General features: G+C 45.7%; 1 protein-coding gene across 2 annotated transcripts in view; it reads right to left on the bottom strand.

Annotated features, from left to right (window-relative positions):
- Window positions 1-15,435: 15,435 nt before the first annotated feature.
- Window positions 15,436-23,303, bottom strand: part of MCRS1 (microspherule protein 1) — an 81,713-nt gene continuing 73,845 nt past the window's right edge. For both annotated transcript variants that reach the window (XM_033939053.1, XM_033939054.1), the window contains exons 14-15: window positions 16,885-17,012; window positions 15,436-16,455 (exon numbers count right to left, since the gene is read on the bottom strand). In XM_033939053.1, the coding sequence (XP_033794944.1) occupies window positions 16,369-16,455; window positions 16,885-17,012 (215 nt within the window). In that variant the 3' untranslated portion in view covers window positions 15,436-16,368. The remainder of the gene's footprint in view (window positions 16,456-16,884; window positions 17,013-23,303) is intronic.

Raw genomic sequence — 23,303 nt, 5'->3', positions numbered from 1 at the left:
CTCGTATAGATGTCGACTTGAGACCAGACTGAGACAGGTGTAGAAGATAGTCCAATACAGAGGAGAGGGAGGCTCGCTGAGGCTCCTTAGAATTGGAAACACACCAGGAAGAAAATCTAGTCCATTTTTGGGAGTAGCATTGATGAGTAGCAGGCTTCCTGGAAGCCTCCAAGACATCCCTCATTGCCTGGGAAAACTGGTGAGGAGTTACGTTGAGAGGAACCAAGCTGTCAGGTGGAGAGACTGCAGGTTGGGATGAAGCAGAGACCCCTGATGCTGAGTAAGCAGTGAAGGAAACACTGGAAGGAGGCACGGTTCCCTGCTGCTGAGTTGGAGTAGAAGGGAGAACCAAGGTTGTCTGGGCCACCGAGGAGCAATCAGAATCATGGTGGCATGGTCGGATTTCAGCTTGACCAGAGTCTTTTGAATAAGAGGAAATGGAGGAAACGCATACAGAAAGCGATTCCCCCAATCCAGCAGAAAAGCATCTGCCTCGAGGTGATGAGGAGCGTAGATCCTGGAGCAAAATTGAGGCAGCTTGAAATTGTGGGGAGCCGCAAAGAGGTCTATCTGAGGCGTTCCCCACTGAGCCTTTGCTGATGAAGGGTTGCGGAATGGAGCGTCCATTCGTGAGGCTGGAGTAGACGACTCAAGTTGTCCGCCAAGACATTGTCCTTCCCCTGAATGTAGACAGCTTTGAGGAAGGCGTTGTGGCAAACCGCCCAATCCCAGACTCTGAGAGCTTCCTGGCAGAGGGAGGCCGAGCCCGTGCCCCCCTGCTTGTTGACATAATACATGGCGACCTGATTGTCTGTGCGAATGAGGACCACCATGTCGTGAAGCAGATGTTGAAAAGCTTGAAGAGCATTGTAGATTGCCCTGAGCTCCAGAAGATTGATCTGATGGAGTCGGTCCGCACTGGTCCAGAATCCCTGAGTGCGAAGCCCATCCAGATGCGCTCCCCAGGCATAGGTCGAGGAATCGGTTGTGAGAACCTTCTGGTGGGGAGGTGTGTGAAACAGCAAACCTCTGGATAGATTCGAAGAGGTCATCCACCAAAGTAGAGACTGCCGAAGAGCAGGAGTGACGATGATGTGTCGAGTCAACGGATCCGACACCTGATTCCACTGAGATGCCAGGGTCCATTGAGGAATTCTGAGATGGAGCCTGACCAATGGCGTCACATGAACTGTAGAGGCCATGTGGCCTAGGAGGACCATCATGTGTCTCACCGAGATGGACTGGCGAGAAGAGATAGACTGGCAGAGATGAAGAAGAGCCTCCATGCGCTGAGGAGGAAGGAATGCTCTGAGACGTATGGTGTCCAGGACCGGATGAAGGGGAGCGACTGTGTAGGCTGTAGATGAGACTTGGGAAAGTTGATCTCGAATCCCAAACTCTGCAGGAACAGAATCGTGGACAAGGTCGCCGAGATGACCTCCGAGGCTGAGGGAGCCTTGATGAGCCAGTCGTCGAGGTAGGGAAATACCTGAAGACCCTGGTTCCGGAGTGCCGCAGCCACCACTACCAGACACTTCGTGAAGACCCTGGGAGACGAGGACAGACCGAATGGAAGCACTCGATACTGCAGATGCAGATGTCCCACCCGAAATCTGAGGAATTTGCGAGAGGCCGGATGAATGGGAATGTGAGTGTAGGCCTCCTTGAGATCCAGAGAGCATAACCAGTCGTTCTGCTCGAGGAGGGGGTAGAGAGAAGCAAGGGTCAGCATGCGAAACCTCTCTTTGATTAAGAATTTGTTGAGGACCCTGAGGTCGCAGGTCGCTCGTCTTCTTCGGAACAAGGAAGTACCGGGAGTAAAACCCCTGGTTCAGTTGGTCCGCAGGGACCGGCTCGACGGCTCAAAGCAAAGCCTGAGCTTCCTGAAGAAGGGCGGTTTGGGTCAAGTTGGAAGGATACTCTCTTGGAGGGTGGTCTGGAGGGACCTGCTGGAATTGAAGAGAGTATCCCTCCCTGACGATAGCGAGGACCCAGAGGTCGGTGGTTATGGCCTCCCAGCGATGATAAAAATGATGGAGGCGCCCTCCGATAGGAAAAACAGGGGGAGGCAGAACGAGACTGGTTATGCCCTCGACGAGACAGTCAAAAAGGCTGAGGAGCCTTAGGGACAGCAGCTGGCTGAGACTTTTGCTGTCCTTTCTGAGGAGGCTGCCGTTTCGCAGGCTGCCTCGCAGGTGGAGCTTGCCTCGGCTGATAACGCCGCTGATAGATCAATGGCGGTCGAGAGGGTCGAGACTGTTGAGGCTTAGGCTTCGGCCTAAGGATGGACTGGAAGGACTTTTCATGATCAGACAATTTCTTCATGACTGTCTCGATGGATTCGTCAAAAAGATCCGCCCCAGCACACGGGACGTTTGCCAGGCGGTCCTGAAGATTCGGGTCCATGTCAATGGTCCGCAACCAGGCCAAATGGCGCATCGCCACAGAGCAGGCCGCTGCTCGGGCCAAGAGCTCGAAAGCATCATAGGCAGACTGCATCAACTGTAGACGAAGCTGGGACAGCGAAGCAACCACCTCCTCAAACTCAAACCGAGCCTGGGACTCGATGTAGGGCGTGAATTTACGAAGCACAGGCAGAAAAAATTCCAAGTAAGTGGAAAAGTGGAAATTGTAATTCAGGACTTGGGACGCCATCATAGAATTCTGATAGATGCGTCGTCCAAACTTATCCATGGTCCTGCCCTCGCAGCCCGGAGGCACCGAAGCATACACCTGGCCAGGATGAGACCGCTTGAGCGAGGATTCGACCAGGAGGGACTGATGAGAAAGCTGAGGTCCCTCGAAGCCCTTATGATGCACCGTGCGGTATCGAGCATCCAATTTTCCAGGGACCGCAGGAATAGAGTATGGAGACTCAAAGCACCTCATGAAGGTCTGGTCGAGGAGCTTATGCAGAGGTAGGCGCAAGGACTCGGCCGGAGGACGAGGCAAGTGCATGGTATCGAGGTACTCCTTGGAGTATCGAGACCCACCATCAAGGGTAATGTCCATGTCATTCGCCATCTGTCGGAGAAACTAAGAAAAAGACAGTTGGTCCGCCAACGCCGGTCTTCGAGAAGGGCTAGAAGACGAGGCTTCGGGCTCCACAGAGGCCTGGGAACAGCAGGGCGAGTAAAAAACCTCGGGGTCCTCGAACTCCGGTCCCGGAGGAAACCCAGCTGAAGTAGCATACCCCATCCGAGGCAATTTCTTCTGGGGCGAGATGGTCGAGTGCCGAGAGGAATGCCTCGAGGAGTATCTGGATCGATGCCCTTCTCGATGCCTGGAAGGGGATCGAGCCCGTCTATGAGAATACTGGTCCCCAGGAGCCTCCAGGGAGCGGATCAGACTCGAGGTCGTCGATCGGAGAGGTGGAAGAGTCGGAGCCTCCCCAGAAGCCGCCCAGGTCTGATAGGGGGTTCGGAAGAACTCGTCCTGCTTCCTGCTATGCCCAGGACTGGGAGGCCTCGAAGGTGGACGCCACACTGTGTCATGGGGCGGGGTAATAGGCTCCAAGGGAGGCAATTCGCCAAGGGAAGCTTTCCTCGAGGGGATAGGCTCCAAAGGAGGCATATCACTAAGGGAGGCCTTTCTCGAGGGAATCGGTTCCAATGGAGGCATGGCATCAACCGAGGATCGCCTCGAGACGGACACCGCCCGCCGCTCCTCCTCGCCGAGCAATGAGGTCGTGCGGTGCGGTGGAGGAGGAGGAGGGGGCGGCCCGCCCCTCGGGACCGGAACTGGGAGGTCACCCTGGATCGCCATGGTGGTCATGAGTTCCACAAACTGAGCCTCCAGAAGGGACCGCAACGAAGCCGATATGGAGGGATCCGCACCAAAAGGGGACCCTTCCGCACGGTCTCCGCGCTCTTTCAGTGCAGCGTGCTTCTACTTGCCAGCTTTCGGCATTTTAAGCACCACCGGTGGAACTGTAGGAGTCGATATCTGTTCCGAGGAGACGGAGGAAGCGGCGCCGAGGTCGAGGCCGAAACCGGCGTGAACGACGCTGGTTTCAGAAGGCCCGAAGCAGCCGGGGAGGCAGAGGTCTTTGCCGACGAAGTCGAAGCACCAGTCGATGTCGAAGCTGGAGGATCCAACGAAGCATCCATCTTGAACATGGACTCCCACAGCAGACAGCGGCGCTTGAACACACGCGCCATCAGAGTGGAGCAAGGCCGGCACGATTTCGGAAAGTGATCCGGACCCAGACACTGTAGGCAGCGTCGATGCGGGTCCGTGAGCGAAATCGCGCGCTGGCACTTGCTACACTTTTTAAAACCGGTGATCGGCCGGGACATAGGCCGGAAAATCTCCGCCGCAAGGTCGGAAGGAAAAATTTTTTTTTGTTTTTTTTTTTTTAAAAAGAAATCAAAGAAAGAAATAAATGCACGGGAGAGCCAAAAGAACCCAACCCGCGGAAAAATAGAAGGCAAAAAACAGATTCAATGGGCGCAGAATTGAAGTAAACTTCTCAGCTCCGCGGAAGAAAAAGAACTGAGGAGACACACCCGGACCATCGGGCGGGAAGGCACTGGCGCATGCGCGGTGCGGGCATCTCGAAACTTCTGAGTTTCTTCAAGCAAGACATGCTTGTGAGACGTCCTTATCGGGGCTCTGTCGGATGACATCACCCACTAGTGAGAATACCTGCCTGCTTGTCCTGGGATAACATCTGATCTGCTCATATGTTAATAATGAAAATGTAATGAATAAATGAACAAACATTACAACTGAACAGAAAAACACATCAAATAAAGGCAACAACTTGAATATTAATGAATCTCAATTCTCTCTTTAGATTCTATATATACAAACTGATTTTGAACCCATAGTCCAACTAGCAGAGAAGTCTTAGCTATGGAGAGGACCATGAAACATAAGGCAAAAATAGGCACATCAGAAATTATCGGGTGGAAGGTTCAGCATACCATTCCCATCTATTAGACAAAAATATTATCAAGGTAAGAACCTAATCTCTTTTTCCAGTGCAATAGAAATGGCATGCTGAACCTTAGGGACGTACCTAAGCAGTCCCTGAAGTTCTGGGTGGGAGAGATAAGTCTGCTTTTGATACTGAGGATCCAAAGGCTGAATCCTCTTGCACTGCTACATCCACCCTACAGAACTTAGTAAAAGTGGGTAGAGAAGATCATGTCACAGATCTCTGGTTGAATGTGCTTTCAACTACAACGGTGGTTGTTTGCCGCAGAAAATGTAGGTGGAGATCGCTGTCCAAATCTACCGGGAAATGGAGGCTTTGGAGGCTGGTTGACTCTTTGGTTAGGACAGAGATGGTTCAATAGATGAAACTGTCACTTCCAGGTAAAGCAAGAAATCTCTGTGGATGTGCAGCAGCTTTAAAGCCTTGTCTTTCTTCTTAGAACCCGTAGTTTGAAAGGCTGGTAGCCTGACTTCCTGTTTGATGTGAAATGCTGAAATAGACTTTGGCAAAAAGGATGATACTATACGCAAGGTCACTCTAATTTCCATGATCCTAGGAAACGGTTCCCTGCATGAGAAAGCTTGCAGGTCTAAGACTCTTCTGGCTGAAGCAATTGCAACTAGGAACATCACTTAGATTGTAAGATCCATGAGAGAAGCTTCCTCCAAAGGCTCATACTGAGCCCTCCAAAGATCCTCTAATATGATGTTGAGATTCCAGGAAGGGAAGAGATCTCGGATTGGCGACCTGAGCCTCAGGACTCTTTTGAAGAATCTAATAATCTCTGGATGAGTAGCCAAGGAGATTAGTTTATCTCGGCTTCCAAAGCTAGTCAGGCCTTCCATCTGAATCTTAAGGGATGCCACTGCTAGGGGCCATAGAGGAAACACATAGAGCAGTCCAGACTTCAGCCATGGCTATGTCTAGCCCTGCACTTCCAGTCTTGTATTTTCATCTGAAAAACTGGTGTTTTATTGTTGAATGCCATTGCCATTCCAATGTCTTGGAACGCCCACAGGACCAATGACCACTCTTCTGGGTCTGCTGAGGTAGTCCACTTGCAGACTGTCCACTCCGGCTACATGTGTCACCATGATGGTCAGCAGGTGCTTTTCTGCCAAAACAAACAGTAGTTTAGCCCCTAGTTGGAGAAATATACTTCTGGTGCCTCCCTGCTGACTGACATAGGTGCTGCTGTGGCATTGTGGTAAGAGTGGATAGCGTAGCTGGTTTTAAGAAAGGTTTGGACAAGTTTCAGAAGAAAAAGTCTTTTACTGAGAAAGACATGGGGGAAGGCTATTCTTATGTTCTTATGGTCTGAAAATACTCTTGTGACTCTGCCTTCCTGCACCAACTGTAGGATTCGCAGAGCCAGGTGAACCACTCACAGTTCTAGCCTGTTTATCAACCACTTCTGCTGGGATGATGTCCATTTCCCTTGCACTGGGCGACCACTGCAGTGTGCCCCTCCAGCCAAACAGGATGGCATCAGTTGTTAGTGTGACACAGGAATCGATCTGAAGTGGAATCCCTTTTGCTAGAGATTGGGTGGAGTCACCAGCTCATGCTGCTGCGGCTGCCTCCACCCAGGAGAGTGGGGCCTGTAGGGAGTCTCTCTGGGGAGACCGAGATAATAGCACATCCTGAGGAGGACGCATATGTGCCCTTGCCCAAGCACTACTTCTTTGGTAGCTGCCATCAAGCCCAGAACCTCTAGGTATTGCAACAGGAGATTCATAATTTGCCTACAAAGCTTCTGTCTGCGTGCCTCTGGTAGAACAACTTGGCCTTCCACTGTGTTGAAGAGTACTCCCGAGTATTCCAAAGACTGAGTGGGGACTAACTGGCTTTTTTGAAAGTTTACAATCCAGTCCAGACTCTGCAAAGTTTGCACAACTGCCGCCACTACTTTTTCTCCTTCTTCTGAAGGGGGCTCTGATGAGTCAGTCTTTTAGATAAGGATGAACCAGCCAGCCCGCCCTGCGTAGATGAGATGCTACCACCACCATCACCCTTGATGAACATCTGGGGTGCCATTGCCAACCCAAATGGTAGCACTGAGAATTGTCAGTGATTCTCCAAAACATGAAATCTCAGTAACTTTCTGTTTGCCGGGAAAATTGGAATCCTGAGTGGCCAGAAGCTCTCCGGGCTGGACCACTGAAATGACAGATCTCACCGTCTTCATCTGGAAACGCATAACCTTCTGGGCCACACTGCTATGTTTAAGATCTAGAATGGGCCTCCAGTTGTTGGAATCTTTCTTAGGCATGACAAAGCATATCGGGTACCTGCTTGAACCCGAGGGTTCTTCCAGAATGTGTTCTATGGCTTGATTATCCAGCAATCTGTTTAACATTGCCCAAACTTGGACCACCCAATCCCGTTGGCCTGTCAGAGAATCCACAAACCAGTTGGACAGAGGGTATGCAAACTATCTTGTAACCTTCTCTGATAATATCCAAGACCCAAAGATCTATTATGCTTTCCCAGGCCTCCAGAAAGGTCGAGAGCCAACTTCCAATTTTCTGAAGGGCAGCTGGAGGCCTGGCATCATTGTAGCTTCTTGGCTGCAATTGTGGCCCAGGAATTTTCCGACTTCTGGAATATCTGTCTGGAACCTTGATAGATTCTCCAAGACAAGCCTCTTGAGGGATACTGATGAAAACGCCTTGAATGGCAGGCATGTGACACGACAGAAGCAGCTGACGCCAACTGAACTCCTAGGGCCAGGGCCTCAAACTGTATCCTGAGGACCATATCCACTCTGCATTCCTATGTATCTTTCAGCACGACTCCTCTCTCATTGGGTAAAGGACTTGCGTTTAGACACCTATGCCACCAGGGAGTCTACCTTTGGCATAGCAAAGTTTCAAGTTTATTAGGATTTTATATACCGCCTATCGAGGTTATCTAATCAGGTACTCAAGCATTTTCCCTATCTGTCCTGGTGGGCTCACAATCTATCTAACGTACCTGGGGCTATGGAGGACTGAGTGACTTGCCCAGGGTCACAAGGAGCAGTGTGGGGTTTGAACCCACAACCCCAGGGTGCTGAGGCTGTAGATCCAACCACTGCGCCACACACTCCTCCTTTTAAAAACATTTGTTGGAACTCTTGATCCATAAGATCTCTTTGAGGGAGCCTTCTGGGATCTCCCAGGGCTCTATAACCAGGAGTTTCATGTCTGGGTGCCACAGAAAGGACATGGGCTGAGATCGTACCCCGCTCAAAAGAGAACACTGAAATGACTGGAACTGAGGCGAATCAATCTTGAACTCATGAAGAGACTCAGTAATGTCTGGCAGGGCCAAAGACTTGAACAGCTGCCATATAGAAGGATCCTCTCCTGGGTCCGCAGCTGGGACTCCATCCTGATCCTCAACATAGGAGGCTGAATCTCCAATTAGGAAGGCCTTGCTCAGAGACAGTAAAGGGATCAAGACTGAACTTTCATTCCCTGAATCCCTGTCTGACTGACAGTCAGGGAGGAACTCTGCTCTCATAGAAGAAGCGCTCTGAGGATTCTTAGAGGCATATGCCGAGGGTGACTCTTCAGCAGACCTAAATTGTGTATTTTGGCTATGGACATACACCTACCAGAGCAGATTACTGAACTCTGCGGTAAAGGACTTAGTAGGTAACTCTCCTTTCCCCTTTAGAAGGGAAGAGATGCCTCTTCTTTGGTTGCGGAGCCTTTGTGCCATTTCGGCATGCCATGCCCTGTTCTGAGACTCCTGGGGAAATTTTTGCTCCTCAAAGCTGTGCACCATGCCCTAGAGCAGTGATGGCTAACCTTTTTGAGCCCGAGTGCCCAAACTGCCGCACAAAACCAAAGAATTTCCTCAAAGTGCCAGCACGTCAATTAAACCTTAATAACAAGATTTTAGTATCTAAAAACTCTTTATAAAGTTGCCTGAACTATGTAACATCATTTTTAAAGGTTGGAATCTTTGTATTGTCAGAGAATCAATTTGATTCACAATCCTTTGGTTTTCATTTCAATTTATTGGCAATTTATAATGTTTTAATGATTTCATTCAAGGGCCGAATACACACATACTTTTCTCTGTCGCCGCACTCTTTGACCAAATGATTTGTAAGCCTGCAACCACGTCAAGGTAGACTCTTTCAGCAGCTCCCCTCCCTCCCCCTTACCTTTGTGGCCAAGTCAAAATGATCTACCAACAATAAAATTTTAAAAACACAAAGCACGCTGTACGCAGAGAAAATGTTAATTATCATTTATATTCCGCGGGTTTTCAAAGAGGTCAAGGCAGATGACTTTATGCAATGTCACCTCAGTAACAACTATACAAAAATAGACAAATATTCCCCCTCCCTTTTTACTAAACCGCGATAGCGGTTTTTAGCGCAGGGACCTGCGCTGAATGCCCCACGCTGCTCTTGAAGCTCATAGGCTCCCTGCGCTAAAAAACGCTATTGCGGTTTAGTAAAAGGGGGCCATAGTGCAAAATATAGACAGCATATATAAATTTTCAAAACGGACACATTTTGATCACTAAATTGAAAATAAAATCATTTTCCTACCTTTGGTAATTTCATCAGTCTCTGGTTTCACTTTATTCTTCTGACTGTGCATCCAATATTTCTTCCCTTTTTTCAGCCTCCTGTATGCTTTCTCTCCTCCAGACCTCATTCCCTCCCCAAACTTTTTCTTTGTTTCACCTTGCCCCCTTCTTTCTTTTTCTCTCTCTCCATACCCCCTTTCATTCTGTATGTCTGTCTCTCTCTCCGTGCCCCATTTTTCTTTGTTTCACCCAGCCCTCTTTCTTTTTTTTTTTGGCTCCCTGTCCCCCCTTTCTTTCTTTCTCCTTGCCCTCCCCTATGCTACCACCAATGGGAAAATGCTGCCACCGCCACTGGGGAATAGGCTGCCACTGCCGCTATCGGGAACAGGCCGGCGACGAGTTCGCCCTGCTTCTCTTCCCCACGGGGCCGACCAACTCTCGCCAGTCGACGTCAATTCTAACATCGGAGAGGACGTTCTGGGCCAGCCAGGCAGCGATTGGCTGGCCCAGAACGTCCTCTCCGACATCAGAATTGATGTGTGTGGTGAGAGTTGGTCGGCCCCACAGGGAAAAGCCGGGAGAACTTGGCACCGGCCTGTTCCCAATGGCAGCGGTAGCACTCAAGTGGCTAAAGAGACGCAGTTTGCCAGCCTAGGGAGAACACTGGAGGGTGGCCAGCTGTGCACCCCCTTGGGGCATAAAACCGGGGCAGACCGCCCCCACCCCCACCTTGGTATGCCACTGTCTGTACCTCCCTCCCTATGACCAAAAATTCTCCTTTCTTCTATTCCCCGTGTACACAACCATCTCTTTCCCTCCCTTCCTCTCTCCCAAGTCCTTGCCTTCTGTGTCCAAAAACACATTCCCTCCCCCACCTCAGCATCTCTTTCCCTCCCTTCCTCTCTCCCAAGTCCATGCCTTCTGTGTCCAAAAACACATTCCCTCCCCCACTTCAGCATCTATTTCCCTCCCTTCCTCTCTCCCAAGTCCATGCCTTGTGTCCAAAAACCCATTCCCTCCCCCACCTCAGCATCTCTTTCCCTCCCTTCCTCTCCCAAGTTCATGCCTTGTGTCCAAAAACCCATTCCCTCCCCCACCTCAGCATATATTTCCCTCCCTTCCTCTCTCCCAAGTCCATGCCTTCTGTGTCCAAAAACCCATTCCCTCCCCCACCTCAGCATTTCTTTCCCTCCCTTCCTCTCTCCCAAGTCCATGCCTTCTATGTGCAAAAACCCATTCCCTCCCCCACCTCAGCATCTCTTTCCCTCCTTTCCTCTCTCCCAAGTTCATGCTTTCTGTGTCCAAAAACCCATTCCATCCCCCACCTCAGCATCTCTTTCCCTCCTTTCCTCTCCCAAGTTCATGCCTTCTGTGTCCAAAAACCCATTCCCTCCCCCACCTCAGCATTTCTTTCCCTCCCTTCCTCTCTCCCAAGTCCATGCCTTCTATGTGCAAAAACCCATTCCCTCTCCCACCTCAGCATCTCTTTCCCTCCTTTCCTCTCTCCCAAGTTCATGCTTTCTGTGTCCAAAAACCCATTCCATCCCCCACCTCAGCATCTCTTTCCCTCCCTTCCTCTCTCCCAAGTTCATGCCTTCTGTATCCAAAAACCCATTCCCTCCCCCACCTCAGCATCTTTCCCTCCCTTCCTCTCTCCCAAGTCCATGCCTTCTGTGTGCAAAAACCCATTCCCTCCCCCACCTCAGCATCTCTTTCCCTCCTTTCCTCTCTCCTAAGTTCATGCTTTCTGTGTCCAAAACCCCATTTCATCCCCCACCTCAGCATCTCTTTCCCTCCCTTCCTCTCTCCCAAGTTCATGCCTTCTGTGTCCAAAAACCCATTCCCTCCCCCACCTCAGCATCTCTTTCCCTCCCTTCCTTTCTCCCAAGTTCATGCCTTGTGTCCAAAACGCACTCCCTCCTTTTGTGTTCCCCGTTTGTCTCCCAGCCCATCTTAGCAATTTTCTCAGCAAAATGTAGCTCGAGCCGCATAGGCTTGTCTTCTATTTCCTGCCTGTCCCTCCGCGCACACATAGCCGATCGGAAATCTTCCCCGACTTCAGCGCTGACGTCGGAGGGTGGGCTTTGCTTAAGCCCTCCCTCCGACGTCAGCACTGACATCGGGGAAGATTTCCGATCGGCTGTGTGAGCGGCAGGGCAGTCGGAGTAGAAGACGAGCCTCGCGGCTCGAGTTATATTTAACCCCGCGGGTCCCCCATCGTCCCCGTTCAGCTCTCTCTCCTGTGCACCCCCTGGTAGTACTGCCCTGATGGCGGCCCTGCGCGTGCCAGCTGCAAGGCCTTCGCGTGCCATAGGTTCGCCATCGCTGCCCTAGAGTTTCCCCCCTCTCTAATTCGCTCAATGCAGCACATGTTGAAAGGATGTTCCTTTCATCATCCATCCTTCACAAACAAGGCATCATATAGGGGTATTGGAGTTAGAGGACTCCATCCCTGGTACTTTGGAAACAAAATGTGATGTTCTGGAGAAGTTTGAGAACTTAGAAAATAAAAAAATTGGGAAAATCCAAGATGATCGTAGCTGGTGAATTTTAGTGCTATAAAATAATTTAAAATCACTTTAGATATGACAAAAAAACCTCAAAAAACCCCAGAATTTTAGAGGAAGGAGACTAAGATCCTAGCTGTAGAAACAATTAAAAAACAGCTTTTGAAGACACTCCCCCCCCCCCCCCACACACACACACAATTTTTCACAGGCTGTCACAGCCTTACTCACAGATCATGTGCTGGGGAATTGGTACTGCTCTAGGAGAAGCCTTCTGCTTCTAGTCACTCAGCCATCCGTGACCCCATCTCTCCAGCTTTGGCTACTGTACACTGTATACACATTTAAAACTGCTGTTATCTTTAAAGCCCTGACACTATCCTTTAAATTCTTTGAAAATGTGGTCCCAGCCTATATGACAAAAAAATTAACAACATATATCCCTAACCGGCCTCTAAGATCGCAAACTGAGAGTAGACTTTCCGCCCCGCCAGCTCAAACCCTCTACCTAGAAAATGCCTGAAAGCACGTTTACTCTCACTTCTTACCCAGACTATGGAACAGAATCCCACACTATCAGATCACTAGCAAGAATACAACTTCAGAAAGGCAGACAACCCCATCTTTTAATTAAGCACAGTCCAGAAAGGCCACCTCTACCCTTAACCAATCTTGATCAGACTTGTGATTTACTAACATTGTCTTGCTACTGCAAATAGCCCTATCACTTAAGTTATAATTATAATTTGTCAGAATCTGTCAGTGCTGTCATACTACTGTGGTAATCCTCTTATAGTGATGGGACTGGCCTAGTCCCATCACCCATGTAGTAATTGTAATTTATCAGATGTCATACTACTGTTATCACCCTTACTCCTGTGTTGGAATTATTCTTACTATGAATGTAAATTTGCAACCCATTCTGGGCTCTCTGGGAAGATAGGCTATAATATCAATAAATAAGCCACTTCGCTGGGATATTCAGGCTGCTAGTCAGACCTCCATGGACAAACCCTCAACCTCCCCCCAGACTCACAAAAAAAAGGGAGTGGGGGGGAGATGAAGCGCAGATGGCACCATGAATCTCCCAACGGAATGCCATTAGCATTTAAACAGCCTGTGCTCCAGCCCCTGACTAAGTCAAAGGGGCGAGCAAAGACTAGGGGAATGGACTCTGAGCTCCACTATTCTTCAGCAGACTGGCTGAAACAGGTCCCCGAAGGATACATCTGCTAGCTGCAGATTTAAAATCTGCTCCTCTCCAAACAGGCAGAGTAGAGACCCTTATCAAAAAGGATCTCTGATTTCACACAACTAGAGAAAAAAAAGCAAAACTATCATAAAATAAAAAAGAAATAAACCAAGCAGATCAGAAGACATCTTTCAAGCTCGCCTTCAGAAAGAGAAACTGATGGGGGCAGCAGACTCCTGGGAGAAGGATGAGGTTTCGAAAGCTGTGCTTGACATCTTCCTGCAGAATGCTTGCAAGAATGGACAAAGTACCCTAAGGTTCATCAAACCATTCCTATTGCACTGGAAAGCTGTTTGACATGATCTTTCTCATAAGTCTTGGAGGTTAGGCAGTGGAGTTCTTCGATCTTAGGGGGGGGGAGAAGCTTCATAGAGCTTATGCTACTGGAGAAGGGACTTTTTTTTTTGTTTAAACAGCTTCCTGTCAGCTCAAATCTAAAACAGTGGTTAGGGAGGGCTATGACAGTACTAACTCCCCAGGTGGACAGGGCCTTGATACAGAAACAATTAAAGAGGTGGAAACCTTTGAATAGGTCACTGGTGCAAAGCTGAAGGAAGACCTGATTCTACTCCAATAAGGTTCCAGTGTGGCTCTGTGAGTCTCACTGATCAATTTTAAAATACCAGCCTCCTTAAAAGCAATTGCAGCACCCCTATGCACAATAAATTTTCTAAAGATGTTTACAAGTACAGAACTGGCTAAGTAGCCATTCCATATCTGACATCCTTTCTTTCCTTAAACAAATCTTTCCATGTTCTTATATTTTAAATAGGTAGTAACAAGGTAAGTTAATTGTCAATGCTAAAATTTACATTTACAAATGAAACAAAGATTTTTTTTTTCATGTAATACAAACTCGTAGAGAAGGTACCCTGCCACAGCTTATAAATGTCTCACACATGGAACAGAGAGGCTTACAGCTGTTGTGTGTGTCTATTAGAGAATGACGGCTAGCCATGGGTAACCAGCCGAAATGGTGAGAGGAAAAAAGTGGTTGCCGTGGGTATGGGGACAAGGTCATTCACTGTCCCGTGGAGCGGTGAATGGCCTTGTCTCCGCAGTTAATTGAGGGAATGTGCGCAGTCACCGATCATGTGGTCCAGCAGCCCCCTCCCTCCTTCTGATCGCCGCCATCTGGGCATCTCCCTCCCTCCCTCTCACCTTCATGGCGATTTTCTTTTTTTGTCTCCCAGCTGCCCGAGCTGTTGTATTTAAGTTAAAAATGTTTTTATTTGCTTATACACTTATTGTAAGTTCTAAAAATGAATAAAGAATTAAAAAAAAAAAATAATAATAATAAGTTGCGCATGGCTGCATGAAAGTTTTCCTCTGACACAACTGGAAACAGGAAGTTGCGTTAGAAGTTTCAGGCACCTGCACGTGACTTGATGAAAGCCGGCTCGGGCAGCTAGGAGATTAAAAAAAAAGAAAATCACCACGAAGGCGAAGGGATGAGAGAAGCCTGGACCGCGACAATTGAGAGGGACTAAGGGAGGGGGCTGCTGGACTGCGCAAAGGGCACTGAAGGGAAGTGGAGAGAATGGGGAGAAGACACTGATGGGAAATGGGGAAGAAAGAGTGGGGAGAAGACACTGATGGGAAATGGGTAGGAGAGAGAGGAAATAAGACACTGAAGGGAAATGGGGAAGAGAGAGAGGGGAGAAGACGCTGAAGGAAAGGGGGTAGGAGAGAATGGAACAGACACTGAAGGGAACTGAATAGGAGGGGATAAAGAAAAAAAAAGGCACATGCTGGATTGGGGAGACAGATACCAGATCTGAGGGGAGGAAAGGAGGAGAGAAATGCTAAAAATCATCTGGGGGAGGGAAGGAAAGATGGAAGAGAAGAAGACAGAGATGCCAGACTATGGGGGAAGCAGAGGGAAGAAGATGGGTGCCAGACCAGTGGGTGGGGGGGAGGTTTAAGGGAGAGATGGAAGGCACAGTAACAGAGCATTTGGAAGAGGCAGAGAAAAGGCAGACAATAGATGGAAGGAATTGAATGAGAAGATGAGGAAAGCAGAACCCAGACAAAAAGGTAGAAAAAAATTTTATATTTCTTTTCTTTTTTTTTTTTGCTTTAGAATAAATAATATATTAGTTGTGTTGATAAACATTTATAAACAAAGCCCTGCCAGCTGAAGATCTTTCTCTAGTTCGGCAGCCAGAACTTTGATTTATAAAATGACAATTGTACAGAATATTGTTTCTTTTTATACTTTAATAAATTAAGTTCAGTATAAAACTATTTGAGGTTTGTATGGATGGGATCAGATGGTTTCTAGGGACGGGATGGGGACCAAGCTCATAGGGATGGGGACTGAGTTCGTGGGGATGGGACTGAACAGGGAGGGAACAGAGACGAGCTCACGGGGACGGGACCAATTCTTTCCCCCGTGTCATTTTGTAGTGTCTATATAACATACATGAAAGGAGATACAAGAGTGAGAGGGATCAGATGTCTCTTGCATGTGGGAAAAACAAGTAGGGTCTGTTTCAGCCACAGTTAGAAAAGTACAGTGTGACATCTCAGCTGAATGTTTGTGCCACAGCACTGTCCTTAAAACTCTTGAGTTGGGCCTCCATTGTCACCTGTTGCCCAAAAGAGTTTGTCCTCAGTCTCACAGGCTGGCAGCTCTAAAATCTAATTATTCTTATTACCAAGAGCTCTGTTCTCAATTTCATCTTACCACAAAAATCCACAGGGGCATTTAGGGGGACTCTCAGACTGGGGTCTTTAATACCTATCTCCTATTACCCCATGTGTGTAAAGTTTCCACTTCTGAGATCTTCTATAGCTAAATGTCAGGAACCATGGACTGTGCTTCAGGGTTACAGAAAGCTCTTGTTTTTGCAAGGATGAAATCAGAATCAGTTTGACCTCACCCACTTCTGTGGTAGCATATACCCTGCTTGTCTAGGAATTATAAAGAAGATCTGAACAGTCCCCAACAACATTCAGCAGCACCCGGTGTTTTCTTCTCTGGAAACGTCCCAAGTTGCAGGTCAAATGTCAGAGTATATACTCTGGACTTATGCAGAATATGAGGAGCCTGCCCTCCAAGATGCTGCCCAGAAGGTACATCTCCTTCTCTTCCACCACTATTGTAACCAGTCTTATCTCCTCCGTTCCTGTCACTGCTGATTAATCTTGGCCGCTTCTGCTTTTATTAGTGCAATCAGATCCTGATTAATGAGGAAAACAAAGCGAAGGCAGGCAATCTGTAATGAGAAAAAAAAAAGTATGAACAAGTGAAAGGTAACAAGTAGACACGGGGACAAATTTTTCCCTGTCCCCACGGGCACTCATTTTCCTGTCCCGTCCCAGTGAGTTCTTTTCCTGTCCCTGCCCTATTCCTGCAAGCTCAATCCTCATCTGCACAAACCTCAAACACTTTAAAATCATAAGTGTTCGAGGCTTGTGCGGTTAAGGCAGAGCTTACAGGAATGGGGTAGGCACAGCAACAAAACACACGGAGACGAGATGGGGAAATTGAGTTCCTGCGGGGGACGAGGACAAATTTGTCTCCGTGCTATTCTCTAGTAACAAGTCAGCAAGCAGCTGGTTTAAGAAGTGATGTCACATCTAGGGACAGAAGTCGGAAATCTACAGGAAAAGGGCTATGACCAGAGTCATAGTGGTTAGCTCACCTCCACAACAGAGTTATTGCTCAGCTTCCACTTGTTGCCTGGCAGCACAGGCCTGCCATCGATATATAGAGGTCGACGCCCCTCATTCACAATGAAGAAATCACCATTATTCTTCAGTTTAATGACACCTAAAAGAAAGAAAAAGCTGAATGAATGTGTAGAGAAGAGCTGTAGAAGGAAGGAGTGCATGATCAGAGTGGTATAAATACTGACAAGGCTAAATTATATACAAGGTCCCACGGAGTGGCAAAGTAGCTCCTAGCAGCCAGAGAAGTAGGTGAACCATAAAATCCAGGACTCAAATCGCACTGCACATAATACTCAGTGAATGCATCACAGAGCAATACAAAGGTATTATGAAAGTCTGTTTTATTCTTTATTCCTTTCTTAATTATCCCTAGCATTCTCTTTGCTTTCATGGCCACTGCTGCACACTGAACAGAGAATTTCCCATAAAGAGATCCAGAAATGTTTTCTGGTGGTGATGCCTTATATGGAACTATGAGGGTGGTTGGAAAAGATTGGTAAAAAGCAAGTTAGACAATGTAGTCTCTATTGAGGGCTATACACTTAGTCCAGTGACTTTCCAGATTTTCATAAACTAGTCCAGCAAGTTTCTAGTTTGTTCATATTGTAGGAAAAATAACTTACGGAAAAAAATGCAGACTCACTGGACTAAGTGTATAGCCCTCAATGGAGACATTGCTTAACTTGCCTTTTTACCAAACTTTACAAACCACCCTTGGGCGTCCAAATGGCAGATGAAATTCAATGTGAACAAAAGCAAAGTGATGCACATTGGGAAGAATAACCCAAATCTTAGTTATCAGATGCTAGGGATCACCTTGAGGGGGGGGGGTCAACGCTCAAGGAAAGGATCTTGGTGTCATCGTAGACAATACACTGGAGCCTTCTGCCCAATGTGCAGTGGCGGCCAAAAAAGCAAACGGGATGCTAGGAATTATTGGAAAAGGGATGGTAAATAAGGATAAGAATGTTATAATGCTTCTGTATCATTCCATGGTGCGACCTCACCTTGAGTATTGCATTCAGTTCTGGTCTCCTGATCTAAAAAAGATATAGCAACACTAGAAAAAGTTCAAAGAGTGACCAAGATGATAAAAGGAATGGAACTCCTCTTGTATGAGGAAAGACTAAAAAGGTTAGAGCTCTTCAGCTTGGATAAGAGATGGCTAAGGGGAGATATGACTGAAGTCTACAAAATCCTGAGTGGTGTAGAACAGATACAAGTGGATCGATTTTTTACTGCATCAAGATTCACAAAGACTAGGGGACACTCGAAGTTAGAGTAATACTTTTAAAATCAATAGGAGGAAATATTTTTTCACTCGGATAATAGTTAAGCTCTGGAATGTACTGCCAGAGGATGTGGTAAGCTGGTTTTAAAAAACGGTTTGGACAAATTCCTGGAGGAAAAGTCCATAGTCTGCAGTTGAGACAGACATGGGATGGTAGCATGGAATGCTGCTACTATTTGGGATTTTGCCAGATACTTGTAACTTGGATTGGCCTCTGCGAAGATGGAATACTGGGCTAGATGGACCATTGGTCTGAATAACCAGTAAGGTTATTCTTATGTTCTTATTCTGCACTTGATCACACTGAATTTCATCTGCCATTTATTTTCTCATTCTCTCAAGGTGTTCTTACAATTTCTCAATTGAGAATAAAAATTGTGCCATAGAAACAGAAAACACCATACCATATTGTTTCTTATACCCCACAAATGTCAACTGTGCCCATCCAGTCTATCCATCCATACCAACTGCTAACCTTTACAATCCCTTTCTCTTCCTTACAGTGCTTGTCCAATGAATTCAGACAGTCTTCCTCTCCGCTACCTTTACTGTATAGAAGTCATTCCTTAGATCACTCCTGAGTTGGTCCCCATTCACCTTCATCCTATGCTCCTCATTCCAGAGCTTCTTTGCAGAGGCCTGCCTCCTGTGCATTTATTTCATTGCGATATATTGTTTCTTCTCTCCTATCTTTCCTTCCCACTTATTCAGATCTTACTGTAAATCATGCTTTATGACAAAGACTACTGTCCATTTTAGTAGCTGCTGTCATTTGTAATTTGATCACCTCAGTACTTGTTCCTATTTCCAAACCATTTACAAATATGTTAAAAAACAGTGATCTCAGTACAGATTCCTGGGGGCGTACAACCCAAACATTTTCATGTTATATTGTTTCCTGCATCATTTTCTGGAACTGTCATTTTGTTTGGGGCTTTTTTCCTCTATTTTTTCATTATAAAGCAATATCATTAAGAGCAGTGGTCTCAAACTTGCGGCCCGGGGGCCACATGCGGCCCGCCAGGTACTCTTTTGAGGCCCTCGGTATGTTTATCATAATCACAAAAGTAAAATAAAACGGTTTCTTGATCATATGTCTCTTTAGCTATAAATTATAATATTATTATTAAGACTTAGCCAAAAGGAAAGATTTATAAACTATAAAGAGTTTTACCTCATGCAAAATTGTCATTTCTTTAATAAGACATTAACTATTTTCTCTGCGGCCCTCCAAGTATCTACAAATCCAAAATGTGGCCCTGCAAAGGGTTTGAGACCACTGATTAAGAGCATGTGCTCATTTGTATAAACACACATTGTAAGCATATACTCCTTTGGAAGGGTGCACACTATTAATGGCATACTATTAAAAAAACACCAAAATATCAGGGGGGTTTCCTTTCATTTGGGGAAAAAATGATATGAAACCAGATGGGAAATGTGTTGACATGTCCCATGTTGTTGCAAGCAAATGCACATCCCTACTATATTCATCTTTCTCCCCAAATTTTTTTTATTGCATTTAAAATAAGAAAATTACAAAAGAATTTAATCTTTCATATGAAAATGTACAATTTCCATAAATAGATAATAAAAGGAAAAAAATATACCAAAAGAGTTACAGTTGTACTTAAGCTAGCCTACAGCCTGGGGGCTAGAATAGAAAAGGAAAATTATTACAAGAAAAGCACAAACACTTGTTTTCCTAAGACCCTAAATACAGTAACATTGTAGACTCACTCAATACACCAGTTCCTTTGCCTTCCAAAAATAATTGCAGCCGAGATGGCTCAAAAATAATCTAGTTTCTTGCAACTTCACTAACCCCCACTCTTTTTACAAAAACATAGCAGTTTTTAGCACTGGCCGCGGTGGTAATAGCTCCGACGCTCATATAATTCCATCTAAAACTGCCCTGTTTCAGAGGCAAGATGGCGTCATAGTGGAAGGATGCTCCGAGTTCTCCTCTCGCTAGAAAGTTTTTTCCTTCTACGTTAATAGCTCTCTGAGTGAAATTTGTTATGCCGAAGAGACGAGGCAGGGTGGCTGCTTCAGCCCAACAGCCGGAATCTACCTTAACGAGGCAAGGCCTTCCACGAGCTTCTACACATCCTCGCCTCGGGGCGATCCTGCTGAGACAGATGCAAAGGAAGCGTTCGCACTAGGAAGCGAGATCTCGCTTAGTCCCGCAGGACCTGCATCTCCCTTGCAGCCGCAAGAGAGGGGAACTTTGGCAGCAATGTCAGCAGTGAACTCTCCGCTGCCCCCAGAGCTATAGGGCTTGCCAGCTTCACCAGAACTTGTGGCTGGGAGATCTTCAATCAATGGAGAGAGGGGAATTACTAACATTACAGCCCCTTGTTAGACCTGCTGAGGTTACTTTGGACACTATTTGGACTGCGTTAGATTCCCTTTACAAGGTATGTCTGGGAATCTATCCTCTTGTTCAGACTCAATTTTTGAGGTTAGAAAAACTTGAAGATAATTTGAAGTCCCAGGGAGAAAAAGTTAATTCCTTAGAACAGTCGTTGCATACCATATTTATTAAATTTATATCAGGTTCAACTTACTAAAGGTTGCATTAAAGGTACTATGGCAGAATTATTAACTATAGTATTGCCGAAGCCAAATAAAGATCCCACATTGGTTTCAAACTACAGGCCTATTTCTTTAATAAAGCTCTCCCCTTCATTATTGGTATGCACCAAACAGGGTTTGTTGCTCAGAGACATTCCTCCAATAACACCAGGTTGGCTTCACATGTTAAATTTATCAAAAACCATGAATGATCCGGCCTGTTCTGTATCCTTGGATGCAGAGAAGGCCTTTGATCGAGTAGAATGGGCCTTCATGTATCAAGCTTTGGAGTGGTTTGGTATAGTTTCAGGATTTATACAAATGATTCAAACATTGTATAGCTCCCCTGTTGCTAGGTTGTATATTAATAATAATTTCTCAGAGCGTTTTGGTCTACAGAGGGGGGTTAGACAAAGCTGCCCATTATCTCCTCTGCTTTTTGATACTGTATTAGAACCCTTGTTATTAGCTATTCAGCAAGCGAAGGAGATACAGGGTATTTATTATTCAGACCAGGAATATATGACATACTGCTTCATTTGAGGAATCCAGAAACAACCATTCCAAGCTTATTAGAATTCTCTCCCACTTTATTTAAGGGAGGAGAAAAACCTCGACAAATTCAAAAGCCAACTTAAGAGTTTTCTTTTTATAGACGCTTTTAATCCTTAATTGAATTACCAATTACTCTTTACAACTCCCTTTCACTTCAGTCAGCTATATATATATTTTGTTTTCCCATCCATTCTGTGTATTTACCCTTATTGATCCCTCCTTTCCTATTATAAATTGTATTTCTTCCCCTTCTTTCCCAATGTTTCCTGTCCAAATTTGTCTAGTTTGTTTTAAATTGATTTTTAGATTTTATTATATTATTGTTAATTTTTATGATGTATTTTCTGTAAATGTAAATCGCTTAGTAGTTACGATAGGCGATTAATCAAATATTGAATTAAACTTGAAACTTAAACTTGAAACTTGATAGAGAAATTTGGAAAATTTTCAGGGTACAAGATAAACTGGAGTAAATCAGAAGTTCTTCCATTTAATGTGCATTGTACAAAAGGTCTGTTTGATTCATTCCCCTTTCTATGGAAAGATGATGGAATAAAATATTTAGGTATTTGGATTAAAAATACACTGGAAGACACATTGAAAGTGAATGAAAAATTTTTATTACAGAAGGTAACAGAAATGTGTGAGTAATGGAATCCTTTACATCTTTCATGGTGGGGGAGAGTCCAAACTATTAAAATGATGATTTTGCCTGTGGTTTGTTATCAAATGGGTATGTTGCCGGTTTTTGCCAAGGGTCCTTTTATAAAAAATTAAATAGTGTTCTTACAAAATTTATTTGGCTGGGTAAAACTCCTAGAGTTGCTTTAGTATCGTCAGAAAAGCCGATTGCAGAGGGAGGGGTAAATTTTTCCAATTTTTATAGGTATCATCAATCCTATATTATGCGCCAGGGCATGTATTGGGTCCTCCCAGAGTTCACTGAAAATATCCCAGATTGGTTATGGTTGGAATGGCGACTCATGTTTCCTCTGCGATTATGCCATGTTCTTAGTATCAAAATGCCTAGATTATATAAAGAAAATAGAATATTAGTAGATACTTGGAAAACATTAAGATATGTAAATAATTTAACACCTATTCCAATTCACAAATCAACATATCAAACTATATGGCTGAACTCCAAGATTCAAATTGGCGGATTTAAGGTCATCTGGAAGTACTGGATGATAGCAGGTATTCATGTATTAGATGATGTTATTTCTAATGGTAAGCTGCTTGATTTTTCACAATTGCAACATAAATATGGCCTCAATAAATCACAAAGTTTTAGACGGATGCAACTGAAGCAGGCCATTCAGGTGGGGTTCCCCGAATGGAAAAATCTTAATAATCAATATAGTTTGGAGTTCTTATGCTTGCAGGTGGATTTCCTGGGACACCAGGCCGCACAATGGTATAAACTGATAGTTGGATTTATAAAAAAGAAACCAAAAACTGGCCTTAGGGACATTTGGAGCATTGAGATTAAGCATCAAATTTCTGCGTCTCAATGGACACGAATTTGGACTTGGAGGATGTCTGCATCTATGAGACAAACTTGTTTTTTTCTGTTACATAGAGCATTATGGACCCCTGTTCGGTTACAAAAGTTAGATAGCTCTAAGTCTAATAGATATTGGCATTATCATCTTGAAGCAGGGACTTTAGATCATCTATTGTTCTATTGTCCATTTAATATGGCTTTTTGGAAATCAATTTGGGGCCAAATTAATAGTTTATTAGAAAACCCGGTGGCACTGACCTATGATACTATATTATTTGGCATGTCAATGAGGGCAAAAAGTCAGATATCTCCGAATAACAATAAGAACATAAGAACATAAGAACATAAGAAGCGCCATCTCCGGATCAGACCTTCGGTCCATCAAGTCCGGCGATCCGCACACGCGGAGGCCCTGCTAGGTATTCGCCTGGCTTATTTTATAGCCAACCATATCTTTATAT

Source organism: Geotrypetes seraphini, chromosome 3 (assembly GCF_902459505.1).
Source record: "Geotrypetes seraphini chromosome 3, aGeoSer1.1, whole genome shotgun sequence".
Lineage (NCBI taxonomy): Eukaryota > Metazoa > Chordata > Amphibia > Gymnophiona > Dermophiidae > Geotrypetes > Geotrypetes seraphini.
This window is presented reverse-complemented; position numbering and strand designations above follow the sequence as displayed.